This window comes from Poecilia mexicana, unplaced genomic scaffold (assembly GCF_051168715.1).
Source record: "Poecilia mexicana isolate PSO_F unplaced genomic scaffold, ASM5116871v1 scaffold_16, whole genome shotgun sequence".
NCBI classification, from domain to species: Eukaryota; Metazoa; Chordata; class Actinopteri; order Cyprinodontiformes; family Poeciliidae; genus Poecilia; species Poecilia mexicana.
Window position 1 is genome coordinate 26271998 of NW_028263385.1, and position 21523 is coordinate 26293520.

At 42.8% G+C, this 21523-nt stretch overlaps 1 protein-coding gene across 2 annotated transcripts; it reads left to right on the forward strand.

The window, feature by feature from the left end:
* Window positions 1-1373: 1373 nt before the first annotated feature.
* On the forward strand, window positions 1374-17725 carry sall3a (spalt-like transcription factor 3a). Of its 2 annotated transcripts, XM_014996452.2 has the most exons (4): window positions 1374-3472; window positions 11675-14842; window positions 15035-15366; window positions 15951-17725. In XM_014996452.2, exons 1-4 carry the CDS (start codon window positions 3391-3393, stop codon window positions 16383-16385), a joined length of 4017 nt encoding a protein of 1338 aa, XP_014851938.2. In that variant the 5' UTR covers window positions 1374-3390; the 3' UTR covers window positions 16386-17725. The 2 variants fall into 2 exon arrangements, with proteins under 2 accessions (XP_014851938.2, XP_087869858.1); XM_088013732.1 differs by lacking the exon at window positions 1374-3472 and having other exon boundaries at window positions 10941-14842.
* Window positions 17726-21523: the final 3798 nt, after the last annotated feature.

The following is a 21523-nucleotide window of genomic DNA, read 5'->3' on the forward strand; positions in this document are numbered from 1 at the left end:
AACTTCTTAGTCACATTTAGACTTAAATACACATCTATTCGCCTTTTTAACAACGTAAACATGGAAGGTAATGTTGCCTTTGGGGTATAATGATGTCCTCTTAGCTTTTATAGCCTGATTATAGTTAAATAAAGACAAAGACTTGTCGACTGCTGGTTAGGCCATTAGGTCAATCACATCAACAACTTCTTTGACATTTAGACATCTTTATGCGTCTTAAAGTAGACGTCCATTGTTTGGAGCAATTGCTAAAAAGGAATTTTTTAAGGTTCTGAGGCTAAAATTTGGACAAAAACATGATAAAGTGGTGCATTTTGATTGAAGAAGACAAGCGATTCAGTTATTTGATCAACCTTGATATGTAGACCTGTAGGCATCTTCTTGAATACCTAAGTTTATCGTTGTCTATTCTTTAGCTTCATAGTCTGACCTTCAAAGTATTTGTTTAGACTAAATTAAAGAGTTACATCTTCAATGCATATTTCTGTACTAAATGAAGGAACTGACCACCACCTAAAATAGCCATAGGAAAGACATTCAGGACGTCGAGTGTTTGGGCCTGAATGTGGAACCTTTAGAGTTTGAGAGTAAAACACGGACCCAGATATGACCAGGAGACATGTTTGTCTTGACAATAATAGGATAAATGTATCTTGTGATCTTTTTCACTGTTCAGTTTTCAGTCACATGCTTCCAGCGTCTCTTTTGGTTAAATACAATTGGCTGACCAGACATAGAAAATAATAATAATACCAGATGTTTCCAGGTCATGTGATTGTTCCAAATTTAGCTTAAATCTTGAGCTCAGAATCCAGATAAAGGAGCAGAATCCTGCAATATCAACCATAGGAAGAATGTTACATCCCTTGGTTTCATCTGATCAACCGTAACAACTTTTCTGCCACATTTATACATCAGTAGACATCTTTTGAACTTTAAGCTGCATTTTCACGTTGCTTGAGTCAAAGAGAACGCTGCGTTTCCTATTCCTGCTCGATATAAGTTTACTCACAAGTTTACCACAAAATAAGCCTCCATTGACGTCTATTGTTTGAAGGGATTGTTTCAAATTTGTGGAGGAATTAGTCGGCTCTGAGGGAGAGAAATATTTTTGCATCAGTGGAGACAACTTTATGTTTTCTGTCTTTTGATTGGTTGCAATAATGTGAAATACTGTTTTCAAAATTCAAAATGGAGCAGTAAAGGTAAAGCTATTTTAATTGTGCCAAATCATATCTTGTTTATTTGCTTTTTATTAAAACGTCCAGACATTTGGATGTAACTGAAAGTAAAAGAAAAAGAAAGAAAGAAATATATTTCTTAATGTCAGTTTTTATGTCTTAATGTTTGACTTTACACAATTGAAGGCCACACGCAGGTCGATTCACCTGATTTGATTTGATTTTTTTTATATATATATGTACGTATACATATAAAATTCTTATATTTTATTTCAAACCTCAAACAAGACCAGCTGTGTCTCCCGCGGCTGCGTAAACGCGTCATAAAACTTCAGAGAACGCGCAGAACTTTCCACGAAAATCCGGTATGAATCCGGCGCCCCGGCATCGATTCATCTCGCGTCGCCCGCCGTATGATGATATGATGGGAGGTCGACTCTGGGTGGTTCGCGCCGGTGGAGGACTGAGGGGACGAGCCACTGAACAGCAACGTGGTGGTACATCCTAGTGGTGGCTGAGAGCAATGGGCTGAACCCTTGCTTGGGGGTTGACACTCGCACACACACAGAGAGAGCGCGCAGTCCCCCCTCCGCACACACAGAGAGCCATGCCCAGCAACGAGAGGCAGCGACGCTGCGAGCGGGCAGCCAGAAGATAATTTCAAAGTTGGCTTCGCTTCCCGAAGAGAGAGAGAGAGAGAGCGAGAGAGCGAGAGAGGGGGGAAATCGACGCGGTGACCGAAGTTTCTTTTTTCTTTTGTTTTTTCATTTTTCGACTGGGAAACAAGCGGGTGTTCTTTTGTTTTTGTTTTATCCTTTAATTTTTTATTATTATTATTACTTTCTTTTTTTTTTTTTTTTTTTTCTTTTTTTTTTTTTGCTCGCTTTCGCAGAGCGCACCGACTGCAAGGGGCGCAACCCGGAGCTGAAGCTCGGCTGCAGGAGGAGCGAAGCAGCAAGTTCACAGCGATCGACAAGACTGAAGAGACTTCTTTTCTGTCGGGGGACAGCTAAGTTCAGGCTCCCGCATCAGCGTGTGGTGTTGCTGAGCCAAGACAAAAAGAAAGACATTAAAAAAAGAAAAGAAAACCGCGCCGTTCTCTCAGAAGACGCGCGTCAAAGTTTTTCTTTTTCTTGTTGCTTTACTGTTTTTCGTTTCTTTTATATTATATTTTTTTATATATTTTTTTGGGAAGAACCGTTCTGCGCCAAAACGAAAAGAGAAGCAACGACGTAAAAAAAAAAAAAAAAAAGCGGTGATAGTTTGAACTGCAACTTCCAAAAAACGAAAAAAAAAAATCCCAAAGCATCCAAAGATGCGCTCCAAGAGAAAAGTTTAAAGAGAGAGACCACACGTCAAGTCGCTTCCTTTGAGGGGGGGCAGGAGGAGGTGCGAGCAAACAAAAAGAGAGAGAGAGAGAGAGAGAGAGAGAGAGCAAGAAGTGAGCCAAGATTGGAAGACAGACTGTTCCAGAAGAGACTTTGAGAAGTTTTTACTTCTTTTTTTTTTTTTTTCCAGCTCCATCAAGGCTGAGCGATGCGCACCAGAAACAGCGGAGTTTGAGCCCTGCGCTCCTCTGTGGAGAGCTCCCTGTGAACGGGGCAGAACAGGAGAGATTTTGGTGTGTTGTGTTGTTGAGGTGTGAGAGGGGGTGTGGGGAGAACGGACGGACGGACGGACGGACGGAGGAGGAGGAGGAGGAAGGGGGGGATAAGGAAAAAAGAGGAGAAAAACTCTAATTGCTCAGCCCGTCCCTCATTACCATATCCAATGCGCGTCCGCTGGACCCCAGCCAATCCTCCCCACCTTCACACGGTGCCATTAATCGCGAGGCATTATTCACTATCATAATTATTATCCCGACATGCGCAATCCGACGCACAGCGACAGAGGCGACAGGAGCGGCAACACTGGCTAATTTCCCCAGATTGCAACCCCCCTCTTTCTCTCACACACACACAAAACAGCACAACACACACTTTCCAAAGCGCCGCAGACTGTTTGTGAACTTTTATTATTAATATTATTTTTTTTTTACTTTTTTTTATATATATATATATATACATATATAATTTTAAAAAAAATAATTTTTTAAGTCGATCTTCGCTGATGCATCTGCACAGCGCGGACACATCAGCGTCAAATCAGCGCAAGCAGCACCGCCAGCACTCACGCCTGCAGCCGAAGCAGCAGCAGCAGCAGCAGCAGCATGTCCCGACGCAAGCAAGCCAAGCCGCAGCACCTCAAGTCGGACGAGGATCCCGCACTGACCGGGGTGATCTCCGAGCACGGTGAGTGGGATCCGGTCAGCTTCCGACCTCAGATATTTTTTCAACTTTTCTCTGAGTAAAACACTTAATATTATTGCTATTATTATTTATTACTTAGTGTGCGTTATTCTTAAGGTTCTCGTGTAGGTTATTTATGAAATTGATTTAAAAAAAAAAAACAACATATTTCTATAAGTTCAATAATCCACTTGTCGACGCAGGAGTTCCTCGTTTTATTCTGCGGGAAAGTTTTTGCCTTTTGATTGTCGCACAGATTGCATCATGATCGGCTGTTAGCTGACAGATGACCTTTAGGATTAATGGAACAGACGCGTACATTAAAGCGACCTGGACGCAGTGGCGCTTCACATATTTGGAGGCTTGGCTTTTCTTTGCAGGAGGCCTTCCTTCTTAAAAAAAAAAAAAGGCCCTCTTTTTTAAAAAAAAAATTCTGCAAATGTAAACATCCGAGCTGTACATCTACGTCGTTTTCCACTTGATTATGTCGTTATGACTACGACTCTTCAAACACACACCGTGGGATAGTTGACAATCTTATTTCTTCCTGTCTGTCTTTGAAAATGTGGAATTACCCTTCATGTGAGGCCTCAAATTTAATTTGTGTTAAATGTCATTTTAAGTTTTCTTTTTTTTTTTTTTTTTTTTGCTTGTTTTTGTTTTTTTTTTCTCTTTTTTTGTCTTTTGTCTTAAATGCTTTGTAAGAAGGGGTCAAAATGCGGGAGTCTGTTTCAGGTCGAAGCCTTGTTTTCTTTTTTGTTTTGTTTTTTTTTTGTCATGGAAATGTTTTTTTGTTTACCCCCCCCCCAACCCCACTGCCCCAAACACCCCTCACAGCCCCTCCACATAAATTTACCACACTTGATTTGTCCCCCCCCCCACCTCCTTTTTTTTCTTTCTTGCTCACAATCTCGACAACATCGCTTGACAGAGCTTGTCCTCGCCATATGGAGAGAAGGGATTATTTATCCTTCAGCCTGCGTCTCTAAAACATCACTATATTAGAGTTAAAGTAAAGTCTGGAGGCAGCTGTAGGAATTGTGCAAAGTGGGGGGGGGGAATTAAAAAGGAACAAAATTAACAATTAAAAAAAATTTGGAGCGCTGAAATGATATTGGGAAGTGCAGCAACTATTTGAGAAAATGTTGAAATTTGATGCAACGTTTTCTTCGGTTCAGGCCTTCGTATTACACTGTCGAAATGCAAATCTGTCACAAAGTTACGGCTTTGAAGGTAGAATTTAAAAAAAAAGAAAAATCTGGTGATGTCTGCGTTTCCACTGACAAAAACACACACTTGTGCGCTCGTGCACACACATACACTCACACACACATCTCTGGGCTTCTTTAGGAAAGAAATGCGTGATGTAATCTCGGGGGAGCGGCTGTCTTTGCATGTTGAATTGTGGCTGCGTAGGGAGGTGTGTGTGTGTGTAGGGGTGTGTGTGTGTGTGTGTGTATGGAGACAGAGGGGGTTCACATTAATGACTCCTGGCCCTTTTGTCCAATTTGCTCATTGTTTTTTTGTTGTGTTTTTTGGGGGGTAATTTATGGGCTGCTCACAGTCACAAAAAACACAAACACCGTCAGTGTTTGGGGGCTCAGATCGCCCCGTTTTACCCCTCCTCCCTGTTCCCCTCCTATCACCCCCTTGAATTTTGGGCAGAGATACAGAACATCCATCAGGTTTCTCTCCTGTTGGATTTATAATGTGGAAAATAAAAAAAAGAGGGGGTTGGGGGGACTTCTTGTTTCTGTTGAAAATCTGCTGAGAGATGGATCTAGAAACGGGAGTAGATGACGTAAATGTAGACTTTACTGGATTTTTCTCAACTCAACTTGCAACTTTTTTTTTTTTTTTTACTGTATCCTGACAATGCCATTGTGCCTGAGCCTGGAAGTGGCCGTGGAATGTCCTCTTCTCATTGTTGCACCACACTGGCTGGTTTGTCCTCATGCGTGTGTGTGTGTGTGTGTTTAGGTGAGGGGGGATGGAAACAATCCCGACCTTTTCTTTTTTGGCACGGCATGTCGAATCCCCACACAGTCACTTCACCAAACCTAATAACGCCACGTCGCATCCGGCTCTCAACGCCATGCCGTCGTCTTGACCGGTTTTCTCCGCTTTTCCTTCTTCTTACCACCCGTCGCCACGGCGATCCGTATCGACCGCTGGCCTTTCGAAACCTGCTCCCCGAAGTAGCTCAAAAGTTCCAATTCGAAGTTGAAATTCATATTCGTGGGAGGAGAAATGATAAAAAGAAACCCAAACAAACAAAAAAAGTGAGGCGTTCATTTTGTTAAATAAAAGAAACCCAAAAGTTAAATAAAAACGTTATATTTTCTCCCTAAACCTTCCAATTTATCTGATGTGTTTTGGACAAAGCTTCCCCCCTTCTTCAGCTCAAACACGGTAATTGTCTTGCATCACTGCAGCAGAAAAAAAAACAAAAAACATGAAAAACTGAAATAAAGTGCCAGAGATCATGTCTGCTGCCATCTCTAAGGCCTTCCGGACACTTGCCCCCACCCTTCTACCTCCTCGCCTGGGGGCTCGATGATTGGGGGGCTGGGGGGGGGTAGTGTATGTGTGTTAGCATGGGGAGAGGAAGGAGGGAGGGGTTGTCAGCTTAGGAGTGCTTTTACAAAGCTTGCTGACTTAACCTTTGTGTAGTCCCCTGGCCGGGCAGATCCTGCCGCTAGATGTCAAGCTCTTTGTACAATTAGAACATGCGTGCTGCTGACCTTGGCAGCACAGCTCACTCGTGTCTGAGTGGGAAGCAGCAGCAGCACACCGTCACTCCTTTTGCACTTTTACGTTCAACCTGTGTGCAGTGGGGAGAGAGTTCAGGGAAAATGCAGGGCATGGATGAGCAAGCATAAATCAGTTGCTCTTTTACCTTTTATTTATTTATTTATTCATTTATTTTAGCCGCAACATTCCTGAAACCCGTGTTTGAATTAATTCAAGGCTGACATCCTCGGAGAGAGATAAATGATTCAGTCAGAACCTTCTTCTTTTGTGCTTTGTTGAAGAGTTAAAAAAAAAAAAGAGAGAGAGAGAGAGAAATTATGGAGCGAGTGCTAAAACCCCTGCTGACAGTGACAACATAGTTGTTGCCCACTTCCCCTGCAGTGGGGCTTTTGTTTGCCTTTTGTTTTAATCCCTTCTCACCACTGGGTGCAGGCCTGCGGACCACCCACGTGGATGTGCCAAGGATGTCTTTTTGAGAAGGCACTCAAACAAAACAAAAAAAAAAAAAAAAAAAAAGATGGCTGTGTCTTAATTACTACTCGGAGCTTGAAAACGGCGCACGAGCAAGCGCGATCCGGATCGAGAGGAAGGGCCGAGGCAGGAAGACGGAAGGCGCTGTTTGACTTGACTGGAGCGTGTTTGGGAGGCTTACTGATCACCTGCTGAAGATGTTGCACTTTCTTTCCCCACTCCCCCCCCACACACACACACCTCCCTGTCCTGCATGGCAAACAGTGTGGTGGGTCTGGTTGCCCTGCAGTGTCAGGTCAAATTTACTCTACCCCACCCCCAACCCTCCTGCCTTAACCCTCCTTCGTCTTGTGCTTCACAGAACCTAACCGTAACCCTAACCGCTATAAAAGATGCAGATTTTTAATGCAAAGGACGAGCAAACTCCAAAACCAGTTTTGCTCAGTAGTTGAACCCTGCTGCGAATATTGAGTTTAGAAAGAACATAAATTGATGAAACGTCCGTGTGCTCGCGTGTCGGACCTCCTGCTCCCCCCAGGCACAGGAGGGTCATCGCGCCGAGCGGCGCGGCCATCCGGACGGAGCGCCGTCATTGAATACTGTATTGCGAACGCTTGCACAAACAAATCGTTAATGTTTTGGCTGCGCCACATCTGCAGGGGGATGACAAAAGGCCTCTCTGTGTGTGTGTGAGTGTGTGTATGTGTTGTTTTTGCAGATATGACTGTACCACTCGATGACATGCGCACATCCGGCCTCGGAGCAGGCCGAGCCTCCGGCAGGTCTGGGGGATTCACCGGGGTGTTGCCTCGCAGACATCAGTCTCCAGGAATTGTTCAATAGCCAAAGCACACACACACACACACACACACACACTAAAGAAAACAACAACAACAAAAAAATGTCAGGAAAATAATTAATGCATCAGCTTTGACACTGAGCAAAACTTCAACTAGCGAGATTCACATAATTAATTTTAAGCCGTATTGTGGACGTCTCGAAGCAGAGTTCAGTCCTCACTGGAACCCATAGCATACATTTATTTTTAAAAATGATTATCTGGATGATTACAGTTCCGGGAGCAGAATTATTATTTTTTTATTTTAAAAAGAACATTTACCGGAAAAAATGTAATCACAGAATTCCAACATTGTTGGAAGCATTAAGGCCTTCTTTTTTCTTTTTTTTTCCTCCCAGCTGGAGAGCAAACTCACAGTGAATCATCTCTCTCTCTCTCTGAGTGTGAGGTTGTCCTTGGATTCTTGAAAGAAATGGATGATGTGGGAATAATTAGAGCACAGATGCTGATCATCGACGGTTTATGTAGAAAACAAGCTGGCGAATTAATGACAATACCTGATTTTTTTCCCCCCTTTCTAAAAAAAGACACATTTCGGATGTGAAAAGCGTCGCTCGTCGTTTCTGTGTCTTATTAATTGAATCTGGAAAACGAAGAAACGGGAGCGTATAGTCGGCGCTTGTTTGCTTTTTTTTTTCCCTTTTCTTTTTGTCAATCCCCTTCCTTTATGTCCTTTACAGAATTAGCATAAAAACATCTCTGAGGTTTTATGTCAAATTAGTGATTCTAGTAAATAAATAAATAAATAAGTAAATAAATAAATAAAATAAACAAACAAAAGTGGACACACAGATTCAGTCCCATCAATCCCTCCATTGACTGCGTTCAGCTAAATATTTACATCTGCGTAAATGAAGACTTTTAAAGGAATGGAAAAACAGATTGGATTTTTTTTTCCTTCCCCTCCCCCCCACCCTCTTTCTCATCCTATAGTCCTTAGAAAATCAATACACTCTTCCACACACACAGACAGGCGCGCACGCGACTGCAGACACACACCTTCGTGCTGCAAAGATGCAACAATTCTGACAGCTGCACGACGAAGCGTTTTTTTTTGTTGTTTTTTTTTTTTTTTTCCCTGAGCCTCCAACACGTTGTGATGTTTTCACTCGAGGTTCAGAAGCGTTCAGGTGGTTTATGGCGGTGGATGGCATCGCTGTAATTAACACTGACTAATTGTTGCAGCGTTTGAACTCACACACTCAGCAGCACGTCTCTGCCTCCTGATCGTTTTTTTATTATTATTATTTTGTCCTGTTTGTCTGACATTTTAAACGGCGAACACACACATGCGACCTATCGAGTTTTAGCATTTAATTCATTTAGCTGAGCTTTTTTTTTTTTTTTTTTTTTAAATCTTGGATAATTATACATTCTTCTAATGTGAGGAACTTGTAAATTCACAATAGTGGAAGTCTTTTTTTTTGTCTGTTTTTGGATCGACTTTAATATGAGTCAGTTTTAGATGGTCAAGTCTGTGTTAAATAAATAAATATAAATAAAAATTCTCAGTGTATACGTATACATTTTTTTTATTTTGCTGATCTCCACATATATGCACAGGGTCTGAGTACACTCTTTGTCTTTGGAAAACGTGCCAGTGTGTGTGAGTGTGTGAGGTCAGAGGCACACAAAGGCCCCCACTTGTGATTGTATGAATGAATAAAAGAGATTGACAGTAATACCATTCTAATAACTAATCAGCTCAACACAATGCCTGCTCATTTGTGTTGACCTTTCAACCCTCAATTATGGAAATGAGTTGTGCTGTCCGCTGCCGGGTTAAGGAGCTTTTTAACCCGCTGTCACGTGTCGACTGCATTTCCAGGCGCTGGCTCCTTTCTCTTATTACTTTTATTTTTTCCCTCTTCTCAGTTTGTGTTTTCATTTTGAGACTGAACATATATATATATATATATATATATATATATATATATATATATATATATATATATATATATATATAAAACAATCATGTACATTTAAAGTGGGCTTCGTGTTAGTTTTCTATTTTTCTTCTGCTTGTTTTTGTTTTTACCTTAATAAGAAAAATTGACTGTCACTTCTAGCAGCCAGTGGCGATGACAACACAAGCAAGCCTCTGTAATTGGAACCTTGGCTTATTTGTAATTTATTTTATTTTATTTCATAGTTTTATTTTTAATATTTTTATTGAATAAGTCACATACAGGGCATAAGTTGTCAAAATGGCAAAGAAAAAAAAAATGAAGGTGAATTGTATTTGACGCTTGAACGATCTTTGGGTTCAGTTTGTATCAATGACAATAAACAACAGAATGACTGAGTGAACACACGTCCTGCTGGGACTGAAGACAGGCACAGGCCTGCAAGAGATCCTCAAAGCGTAAAAACACCGCGGCTTCAGGCTGTCGTGATATTTTCAGATTTGATTTTCAGATTTGTTTAAAACAAAAATGCATGCCATAACATCACGTTTCTTTTAATCAAAGCAAAGAAAAGCAAGAAAATATTCCTACTGCTGCTGCTAACATAATTTCTACCTATGATAGTAATAATATCTGCTGTCTTTTATTCATAAAAATGAGCAAAAGTATTTTGAATAAACACCTGGTGACTTTAGTGGTGGCTTTCAGCTGCTTATTGTGCTGAATATTTTTGCCGTTTTGCCAAAGAAAAAAGAAGATTAGCTGCTTATTTAGTGAAATTATCTGCTGCTCAGCAGGTAAAGCTGTAGTTTTGAAACGAAGTCTCCCTAATAAGACTGATGGCTGTTTGCTCCTCCAGTTTCTACTGCACAATTTTCTGTTTTGTTTTGTTGTTTTTTTTAAGAAGCTAAAATCGTTTCAATCTTCTGTTTGTCACACTTGTAAAGGTGTTGTGCACTTATTTCGACATAGTGAGTGAGAGAGTGGAGCAACAGGTAGAGCTGGGAGTGACTTTATGCTCCATACAGGAGGAAATGACATCCATCACGTTCTCCTCTTTCACCAAAAGGACTTTCACCTGCAAGAAATATGTCTTTAGGTTTTCATCTAAAGTATGACTTTTTGTTGTTTTGATGTTTTGGTGTGTCCTGACGCTGATAATCCGCCTCCCTTTGCCTTGTTTAAATTTACTTATTTGTGCACATTATACACACAGAGACACAGACATGCTGTATAACTGCACTTAAAGAGGGAAGAAAAAAAATAAAGTTACACAAGAGGACATTTGCCTCGGTTTTGATCAAGTGTGAACTGGATCCATGTTCAGAGCTTGTGCCGGTTTGTTTGACTCTCGAGGACTGCATGTGGAAGAGGAAGTGGCTTCCAACAACTGTGATTAAACATGTGTAACTAATCAGTGACTTTGCTGCCATGGCACAAGTATGTAATTTGTAGAGTCTAGTGTTGGGAAGAAAAAGTGAGTAGCTGAAAGGAACTCTGCAGCATTCTGAATATTTTAGAAGAACATTTTGTTGCAGAGAATTTAAATTCTTTTGGCTGCGCTCATTTGAAATGCCCAATTTCCTTCATGTTCTTCCATTTTTAGTTAAAATAGGAGTCGATTTGTAACAATGTCTAAGCTTGAAGGCTCGGGAGTGCCGTGCTTTTCGGGGCTCGCGGATTACCTTTGCGGTGCTATAAAGGACTAAAGGGAAAGGCCGGAGCGTTTGAAATTCAGGTGGAAATGACTGAGCTTGATAGCAGAGGGGAATCCTAATGGGGCCATCAAAGTCCTTATTTGTACCCAACAGATGAGGCAGCTGTGAATTGTATGAAATATTGGAAATCAATGGGTTCTATGGAATTTCATTAAGCGGCAGTATCCACAATTGATAGGCCCTCATAATTTGATGGATTGCACAAAGAAAATTATTAGCTGGCTCTATGGAGAGGGTGTGAATGCACAAATCTGGGTCTTGAGAGTTGGTGAACTAGGGTAATTTGTTCAGCGTAAAAAGCAAAAAAAAAAAAAAAAAAATAGAAAGAATATTGATTTTGGTTATGTTAAAAGAGAGGGGGGAAAAAATCAAAGGTTAAATCTTTGCTGCTCTCTACTGCAAAATATGTGTGAATTCTTTATTGATTACTTATTCATTAATTCTTCTTTCATCATCCCCCTCCTCCCTTCCTCTCTGCCCTCTCCCCTCCCTGCAGCCCAAGGTGATGTGCTGGACGATGCCGACAGCGGGAACGAGAGCCGCAGCGGCAGTGAAGAAACCCACGTGTGCGAGAAGTGTTGTGCCGAGTTCTTCAAGTGGTCAGACTTCTGTGAACATTTAAAGAGCTGTACAAAGAACCCCCTTGTGCTCATCGTGAACGACAATGAGGACACGCCGAACCCTTCCCAGGAGTACCCTTCAGAGCCCTCGCCCATCCCGAGCTGCAACAGCGAACAAGACGACAGTGAGGACGCCCGGGAGGGGAACCAGAGTCCTGCCGGCGAGGGCGACGACATCCCAGAGACGGATCCCTTAAATGGGGTCAGTGTCCTGGAAAAGGAGGATGAGCAGATGGAGTTGGAGCTTTCTCCTGACAAAAATATAGACTCCGAAGAGAGAGACGTGACATCACCCGAGCCAGATGGCTCCCTACCTCAGCTAAGCGATGTTGTCCCCTCTGCAATTACGAGCTACACCATGCCAAGCACCAATGTTACCTTGGAGACCCTGCACGGTACTCGGGTTGCGGTTGCCCAGTTTTCGCAGAGTGTAAGGGCGGCGGCGGCGGCAGCGGGCAGTGGGGTGTCCACTATGGCTATCCCTATGATCCTGGACCAGCTTATGGCTCTCCAGCAGCAACAGATTCATCAGCTGCAGCTCATAGAACAAATACGAAGTCAAGTGGCCCTCATGAACAGACAGTCTGCTCCACAACCTGCTCTCAGCCACCATCACAACAGTGCTGTGGGAAACCAGGGCTCTGTATCCTCCTGTGTCCCTCCCGTTGCAAACCAGCTTCATTTACATAACTTCATCACACCTCCTGTCCATCAGCTACCTGTCAGGTTGCCTGCCACCCTTAGTGCTCAAGGACCTTCACCTCTGACCTCAGCAATAGAAGGGCCTCTCTCTCAAACACCGCAGAGCAGTACTCCGCAGTCTAACTCCTCAGTTCCAAACACATCGTCAAACAACTCGCCGTTTCCACCACCAAGTGGTTCTGGCTTGCCAGCCCTACATCCCACCTGCTCATCCACTGTCTCAAATAACAACAGTAGCACTAGTAGCAGCCTAACAGGAGGTGGGGGTGGCGTCAGCAGCACTTCGACTCTTCCCAGGAACTCCACCACCCCTCCCTCACTAAGTCACAGCAGCCTCCTGAACTCTGCCTCCACTCTACCACTGATACCTCACAGTTCCTCGAGCAGCGTCATCTTCCCCAATCCACTGGCTAGCATAGCAGCCACAGCCAACGCACTTGACCCCCTTTCTGCTCTAATGAAACACCGCAAGGGAAAGCCCCCCAATGTGTCTGTGTTTGACACCAAGCCCAGCTCCGAAGACCCCTTCTTTAAGCATAAGTGTCGGTTCTGTGCCAAGGTGTTTGGCAGCGACAGCGCCCTGCAGATCCACCTGCGCTCTCACACTGGAGAGAGGCCCTACAAATGCAATATATGTGGCAATCGTTTCTCCACGAAGGGGAATCTTAAAGTCCACTTTCAGAGGCACAAAGAAAAATACCCACACATTCAAATGAACCCTTACCCTGTACCAGAGTACCTGGACAATGTGCCCACAAGCTCCGGTATTCCATATGGCATGTCGCTGCCCCCTGAAAAACCTGTAACCACCTGGCTCGACAGTAAACCAGTCCTCCCCACTGTCCCCACATCCATTGGCCTCCAGCTGCCTCCAACACTTCCCAGTATGATTGGAGGTTTTACAGATTCTCCTAGCCTCACTCCGCTTAACAGGTCCCCTCAGAGGCCTTCGCCACCCACAAGTGAGTGTGCATCTTTGTCCCCAAATATCGCCAATGATTCTGGCATAACCACTACTTCACCCTCCCCGAAACCTAGCATTGGGAGTGATGCACCTCCGCTCCTGAAACCTGAAGGCATTCTCTTGTCACCAAGTTGCCCTATTAGGCCAGGAGAGAGCACAGCCACCACAACCACAGTAAGTCAAGCACTTCTTCCCACCACTGTCACCTCTACGACATTGTCAGGCAGTGGCCAACTCACTGAGCCTATCAGCAGTCCCAACTCCGCTTCAAATTGTGTCTCCCATCCTGTCCTTCCAATGCTTTCTGACCAGTTTAAGGCAAAGTTTCCCTTTGGAGGACTCCTAGACTCTATGCAAACCTCAGAGACGTCAAAGTTGCAGCAGCTTGTCGAGAACATTGATAAGAAGATGACCGATCCCAACCAGTGTGTCATCTGCCATCGTGTTCTGAGCTGCCAGAGTGCTCTGAAGATGCACTACCGTATTCACACTGGCGAGAGGCCTTTCAAATGCAAGATATGCGGACGAGCATTCACTACTAAGGGAAATCTAAAGACGCACTTTGGCGTGCACAGGTCGAAACCACCACTTCGAGTCCAGCACTCCTGCCCGATTTGTCAGAAAAAGTTCACCAATGCTGTTGTGCTGCAACAACACATCCGTATGCACATGGGAGGGCAGATTCCCAACACCCCTGTTCCTGAAAGTCTGCAGGAGATGGACACGGATGTGTCCTTCGATGAAAAGAGTCTAGATGCAATGAGTAACTACGATGACGACCTGCTGGATGAAATGGAGCAGGCTATGGATGATGACATGGACTTAAAAGACGGAGAAGTAGACCCTTCTAAACCCTATTCACCTGGGAGCTCACCTCCAACATCTATCATTTCTAGCATTGCTGCAATGGAAAACCAGATGAAGATGATTGACTCTACTGCCAACATAAGTCGCACATTTGGCCTGAAGACTGCACAGAATGGCAGCAGCTTTCCTGGGGATACTGACTGCTTTACAGCTGATTCCCTGACTGCTGTGGGGGATGCTGAAGGTCAGAGCTTGGGAAGCCCCGCTTTGTCAGAGTCCTCTGGCTCTATGCAGCATTTGTCCCCAGCTCACAGCCATTCTGAGAGCCAGCGGTCCAAGTCCCCAGCTACACTCAATAATAACAACAGCAGCAGTGCAATGACAGCAGAGGAGGGCCAGGAGAACAATGCAGCTGGCCTGGCAACAGTGAAGTCAGAAAAATCAGAGACCCCGTCTCCCCATTCTGCTACTGAAGGGACTGGGGCCCTTGACCTGACTGCCACTCAACCTGGCAGGCACTTCATCAAGGAGGAGAGCCACTTCAACATGCTGTTTCTAAACAGAGATCGAGGTGAGTCTGAGCAAAACCTGATCAAATTTAATGTATATATTGTTGATTTTCTCATAATACCAGTTACCAGAATGTTGGCTTATGAAAACATGCATGTTTTGAGAGAATTATCAGCCTCCTACTTTGTTAAATTATTATATGCAAATTTATTATATGAACACTTAAAATACTACCTTTGTGTTTGTTTTTCAGGACTAAGTACTCCTAATTTAGCCAGTACGGCAACAAACATGATCAAGATGGAAATTAACGGACACGGGAAGTCTCTGAGCGACAGCGCTCACCTGCCCGTGGGCATTCAGGTTCCAGCCGCAGCGCCCCCGACCACCATGAGCCCCAGTATCAACCCTATGCTGGCACCGCCGCCTCCACGTCGCACTCCTAAGCAGCACAACTGCCATTCGTGTGGGAAGAATTTTTCCTCGGCCAGCGCGCTTCAAATCCACGAGCGCACACACACGGGAGAGAAACCTTTCGCCTGCTCCATTTGTGGAAGGGCCTTCACCACAAAGGGCAATCTGAAGGTGAGACCCAAAACAAACTCTGGACACACTGGGTCATTCTGGTTGCAGGAACACATCAACTTCATGGAAACGTGCATGGTGAAACCGTTTTTCGTATTACTCTGGAGGAGAGTTGGTTGGTTGGATAAAAGACTAATTCCAGGATCAAACCACCAACATATATTCAAAGTTACTGATGACTAAACTGTGCTGTCATTTTGCTTGATATAATAAAGTGGTGGCTGTTGTTAGTCCTCAAAAGCAGCGTCCTACATATTTTAGGTGTTTTGACATTTCAACAAACCTTATTAAAATGAATGGCTCATAAACAGGCATCTACTGAATTTGACGACTTGACTATTAGGTGATTCATTCACCTAAATCAGCTGCTGGAGTAGAAACATGTGGAAATATTGTCCCTTGAGCACTATAGTTGGACACCACTGTTGCATTGTTTTTTGGGGTTTCTTTAATGTAACATTCTTTGCAATTTCTATTTCATTTTAGACCGCAGCATGTTATTCATGAGTCATTTACAGTTTTGACGTACAGAAAATGCCCCACCGTGCTTGACTTTGTTCTGCTCATTTTGTTTAATCCTTCAGGTTCACATGGGAACACACATGTGGAACAACGCCCCCGCTCGCCGGGGCCGACGCCTGTCGGTGGAGAACCCCATGGCCCTCCTCGGCGGCGACGCCATGAAGTTCAGCGAGATGTTTCAGAAGGACCTGGCGGCCCGCGCCATGAACGTGGACCCGGGCTTCTGGAACCAGTACGCAGCCGCCATCACCAACGGCCTGGCCATGAAGAACAATGAGATTTCTGTGATTCAGAACGGAGGCATCACCCAGCTGCCCGTCAGCCTCGGCGGGACGGGAATCACTTCCTTGGGAGCCATGCCTGGAGGTGGCATGGACCGTGTTCACACTGGCAGAAGCTCCCCCATCACGGGTATGGAGAAGTCTGGTCTGGAGGTTCCAGCCAGTCGACCCTTTTCCAGATATATGGAGGAGAACAAAGAGATTGGGATCAACTGAAAACTTGTCTCTATTGTAGCAGTTTGGCAAAGACTTAAAGTATGATGAGAAAATTACTGAGGAAAAAAAAAGAAAACAAACAAACTGCTGATCCAGTCTAAACTCATGCATACTTCTTTGTGTACAGATTTTTTTTTTTTTTTGTTTGGTTTTGGAATTATGGTATTTAGTATTGATTAGAGGCCTTTGCCTTTCACCCACTCCCTTCTCACTTGATATTTCGTCTATACAAAGAAAACTTTGTCTCTTGTTTGAGAATATGTCGTCTTGCAAGATATGCATGGTACTTCTTTGTTTTTATTGGTATGTTTGACTGCTTTTATGAATTCCTTTGGAAACCAGGATCCTGCCTAAGCGACAATGGGCAAGCATCTTTTAACAGATAGGACAAAGTTCACACGGGAACAATTTTGTTTAACGACAGTCTGACATTTGTCCAGCAGCCCCCGTTAGCAGTAGCTCTTTTAAACGCACGGGGCGAGGCGAGACTGAAGAAAAGACTGAAGTGTAGTGTTTTCGTGCTCGCTTGATACAACCTTTGTTTTTGTTTTTTTGTTTGTTTTCTCATGAACTAGAAAACTTGAAAAAATAATGTTTGAACTATTTTAATCTTTACATTTAGTCTCTCAGCATTGTCTTATAATGTTGTCCCGTGTCTTTAGTATTTATGATATTGACAAAAAAAAAAGCGGGTATTCAAAAATATATTTAACAGCCCAAGCATTTTATTGTTTTTTTTTTTTTTTTTTTTTTTTTTTTTATAAACAGCAGGCTTCACTGATGAGTATCTCTGTTAATAAAGGCAGTGTGTCACTTGAGTTGACCAACAGAGATAAAATTGTAGGTTTTATTTGGATATCTGTTGACACCATGTGTATCTTCTCACATGACAAGGAGGCAAGAGATATCCAAAGCTGCTATGACCACAACCCTGCTTTTAACCTTTGTAAAAAAAAAAATAAATAAATAAAATAAAAATAAGAAGGAAAAAAAAGAGGTGAACCTTTTGAAGAAATATCTATGTATAGAAATACAGACAAATCTAAAACAGGTATGCATATTTTGTATCACATAAAATAGACATCATGAGTTGAGAGTTATTTGTCATGTTTGTGAATGCACTTTTTAAAAACAAGACGTTTTTGTCTGTGAGTTACCGTTAACCTTTTGACTGAGCTATCTATCACGTGCTGTTTTCATTGTTTTCAGCAAACCACTGCTCCAGCTGACTGAGTCGGTTCTCTGTTATTGCATCTGTTGCAACTCGTCAAGAGTGCAAAACTCATCGCCCAATCAAACCCTTTCCCCGCTCCCCCCCTCAAATAAAAAAGGAAAACAGGTGTGTGTGTGCGTGTGTGCGTCTGAATGGTCTCTTTATCTCTCTGGGAATTTTTTTTTCTCTTTTACTCGTCTTTTTTTTGTTCCCATTTAGAAATTAAAACGCAAAATGTAAAATATTTCTAATCACGAAATTGAAATACATTTTTTTTTATATACCTGTTATTACAAATGAGGAGATTGCTTTGTCATTTGATTAGAATATATTAGTAAATGATTCAGTCCAGTTACGTTTTCTTATAAATTCAGCGCTAACTGCTTCATTATAATAAAAAAGATTCCAAAATAAATAACTGAATGATAATAAATTAATTCTTTTTTCATGTTTTATATTTCTAAAAGGGTTTGTTTTTAAAGCCTGTTGAAAGTGAGTTTAATTATTTTTATTGATCAGGGTTTTTAAGAGTTGGAGATTAAACAAAAAGAAAAGAAAAATTGCTCTTTTTTTCTGCATCAATACTGTTTAACATTGGCTCGTTTCATTACCCAGACAGAGGAAATGTGCAGACCTTCCTGATATGTGAAAGAATGTGCTAATATGAGACGTTATTCATGATATTGTCAAATTAGCTTTCTTTAAATTCTACAAAAAAAAAAAAAAAACTGGACAGGTTTTATTAACCTCAATTCTAACATCACACAGAGTGAAAAATTAACTTCCTAACCCATTCATTTCTTTCTCAGTATTTCCATTCATTATCCGAAATAGCACATGATTGAAATGAATTTGTAGCAACCCCAATGAAACGTGTTGAAATCAAGCCAAACTTAAAAGTCACTGCTGTTAGGTTTAATACAGGAGAACATTATAGAAACAAATCAGGCTGGAGTATCATGTTGTGACTTTGTTAAACACAGTTTTCCTTTCCAAGGTAAGACGTCTGCCAAAGCTGTGGCACCGGAGCCAAAGTGTGAGACAGCGATGTGTCTGAGTAATAACATTACAGGGGACTCCGTGATGACACATGGCGCACACATGTGCAAACGCACATCTGCATGACTTCACACTCTTGACAAAAGAGTGTCCAGCTCTCACAATTACCACATGTACATAAAAATAAAAAAAAATCTATATATATCCTTAGAAAGACAGGATAAAGCAATATCTCCACCACAAACAAACTGCATCCACATCAGCTGCAAGATGAAAGCTCTGCAATCATGCAGGCGCTGAGATCAAAAGAGCGTTTGAATGCTTATCTGTGTCTAACGACTTCATGGAGGACTTTAATGTAAGGGGCTTATCCTGAATTCCTCACAATACAAAGTCAAATTATCTTGTCCTTACACCCATTCCTGCCAAGAGGAGTCATCCATCGAGGTCAAAATGAAACACTTGAGGCCGTTCAGAATGAATCGGTCCAATTTCTTCTGCAAGGACACGCCTGAAAACGAATGCATGTAAATGTTAAATCAGCTACAGCTACAGTCTTTTGTATAACATGGAGACCCAAGTACAGTCAAAATGTGAGATAAAGGCAAATATATCCCCTCCGCCCCCCTTCAGTGCAAAAATACCATTTATGACTCCTGCTGCAAAAACCCAGTCAGTCACCCCGGACATAAACCACTGCTGCCAGGCAATGACTGGTCTATCAAAGTCCAGCTTATATGGGCTTTCACCACTGAGCCAGGAGTGTTTATTTTTCTGTTATCCTCCCCTCCACCCCCCTCCCCTTCTTCCCATTTCACTTTTACACACATATTACTTTTCATGTTGATGGATGTGAGTTAACTCCTCAAGAGCCCTGGAGAGCTCTTTGGGGCTGATCCGGTAATGCTCGATGCTCCCTGCGTGTAGGGCCCATTGTCTGACACCGCGCTGTCAGCTGATCACCGGGAGCTTAGTCAGAGAAATAGCCGAGTAATGAAGAAATCTCATGCTGACTGTTTTTCCTCTGTTGAGACGATTGCTTTTTTTTTTCTTTTTGCTGATATTTGTCTGGAAGCAGAATGCATTCCGCTCATGCTTTCACTCATGCGCTCGCATTTAGCAAATGATTTCGCAGACGGCCGGCACACCCGGGTATGAGGAGGCTGTTGTCTGGGACACGAAATGGTAATTCTCCTCACATTTGTATGATATTTTCAAATACCTCTTTTTGTTTTTTGTTTTTTTTTGCTTGTCCAGCTGCTTGGGTGATTTCAGCCATGTTGGCCTGCCTGCTCAACACGGGGTTACATGAGGTTAGACCCGGCGGTGACTATGTATGAATGTTATTTCTATAGAAAAACACTGTTATCCAGATTTTCCTTTCAGAATTTTATTATTTTTCCATTAGGCAATAGAATACAATGTAATTTAGCCCTGCAATTTTGTTTTACTAGTGAAGAACTTTTTAATAGAAACCAGACAAAGGATCAGTTGAGCTATGTCCATTTAGGAGGACTTTAACAAGTATAGTTTAAGAGTAGGTTACAAGGCTAATTATCTGAATAAACATGCTTTTGCATTTCTCTGCCTTTTTCTTTTTTTTTTACGTTTTATAAAAAAAACAAAAGAAAGAAAGAAAGTGTTAGCTTTCTTGTTAATTCCTCACAGAGCATATCTCTCAACCTTTTCTTCTGTCAGCTGCACTTGTTTGTGTTGGCTACCTGTTCCAAGTGAACGTGTGTGACATTTGGGCACAGCGCAGTGTGAACAGACAGGCCATCATTGGGACGGGGCCTGTCGGCTGTTTGTTTAATGCCCTGCCCACTGTGAAAGTCTCCCTGAAACAGGCGCAGTAAATATCCCCATTGATCCAGAGGCAGGGGGCCCTGCGATGATGTAGTGGTGAAGAGCCTCGGGAGTAAATCTAACCGACAGTAATCCAATCCCATTCTCAAGGCTGCGGGATTGGAGATAGGTGCTTTAAATCCAAAAGTGTGCCTTGTGTTTTTTCTTTACCTTCTTTCTGCACTGCTCTTCTGCTTTTGTTGCTTCGCCGCCTCTTGTTCTTTCACTTCCACGTCTCGGTCGTGGAGTCAATCCGCAGCACGCCAAGGTGCTCCGCTGGCTTTCCTTTATATTTGCTCAAAGTCCGAGCTGCCTTAATGACGGACGCCACAAATTTGGACTCTTGGTCATTCGGCTGTCAAATTCCCTCCCACACACCTCTCCCGCTTTCACTTGTCTAAAGCATGGGCATCCACCTGAAGTGCAAACTCAAAGTTAAGAGTGTGAAAGGTGTAGGCGTATGTGTGTGTGTGTCTGTATGATAACAGTCCTCTGGTAATCAGTGTTTTCTGTGGACGGTAAAGATACACCGGAAATTCTAAAACCCCATTAAGGCCAGGAATTTCCCCCTTTGATGGTCAAAATCTGCCCCGGCTAGCGCTCGACTGGCTGCTCGCTCTGCTGCTCCGGCAAGTATAAGTTTTCATGCCAAACTTTCAAGATGACAAAGTTATGCACTCCAGATACCCTGGGAAAAAAAACAAAAAAAGAAGAAGAAGCATTGTGTGGTTACCAATTCAAATTCTTTCCTGTATGGGTTGTTAAGAGTTGCTGAGGCGTGGTACACTTTAACCTAGCTGGCATTTGAAACATTAACCGTTCACTATAGTAAGTGATAAACAATTCAGTGTGGCACGTCAGAAGACTGCCTGCGGTTGCATTTCACATTTTACATGCTTTCCTGAACGCAATCAGTAATAGTTAGCGATCGCGGTCCTGAACGGTAGTGGAGATGTTTAAGGCCATTAGGAAGGAGGAAGATGGGAAGCGAAGAAAGAACACATCGTCAATAACTCAGATGATAAAAAGTGTGTCACTAAAGACTTATAAGAAGCCATTATCTTATCTACAGTAATTAGCA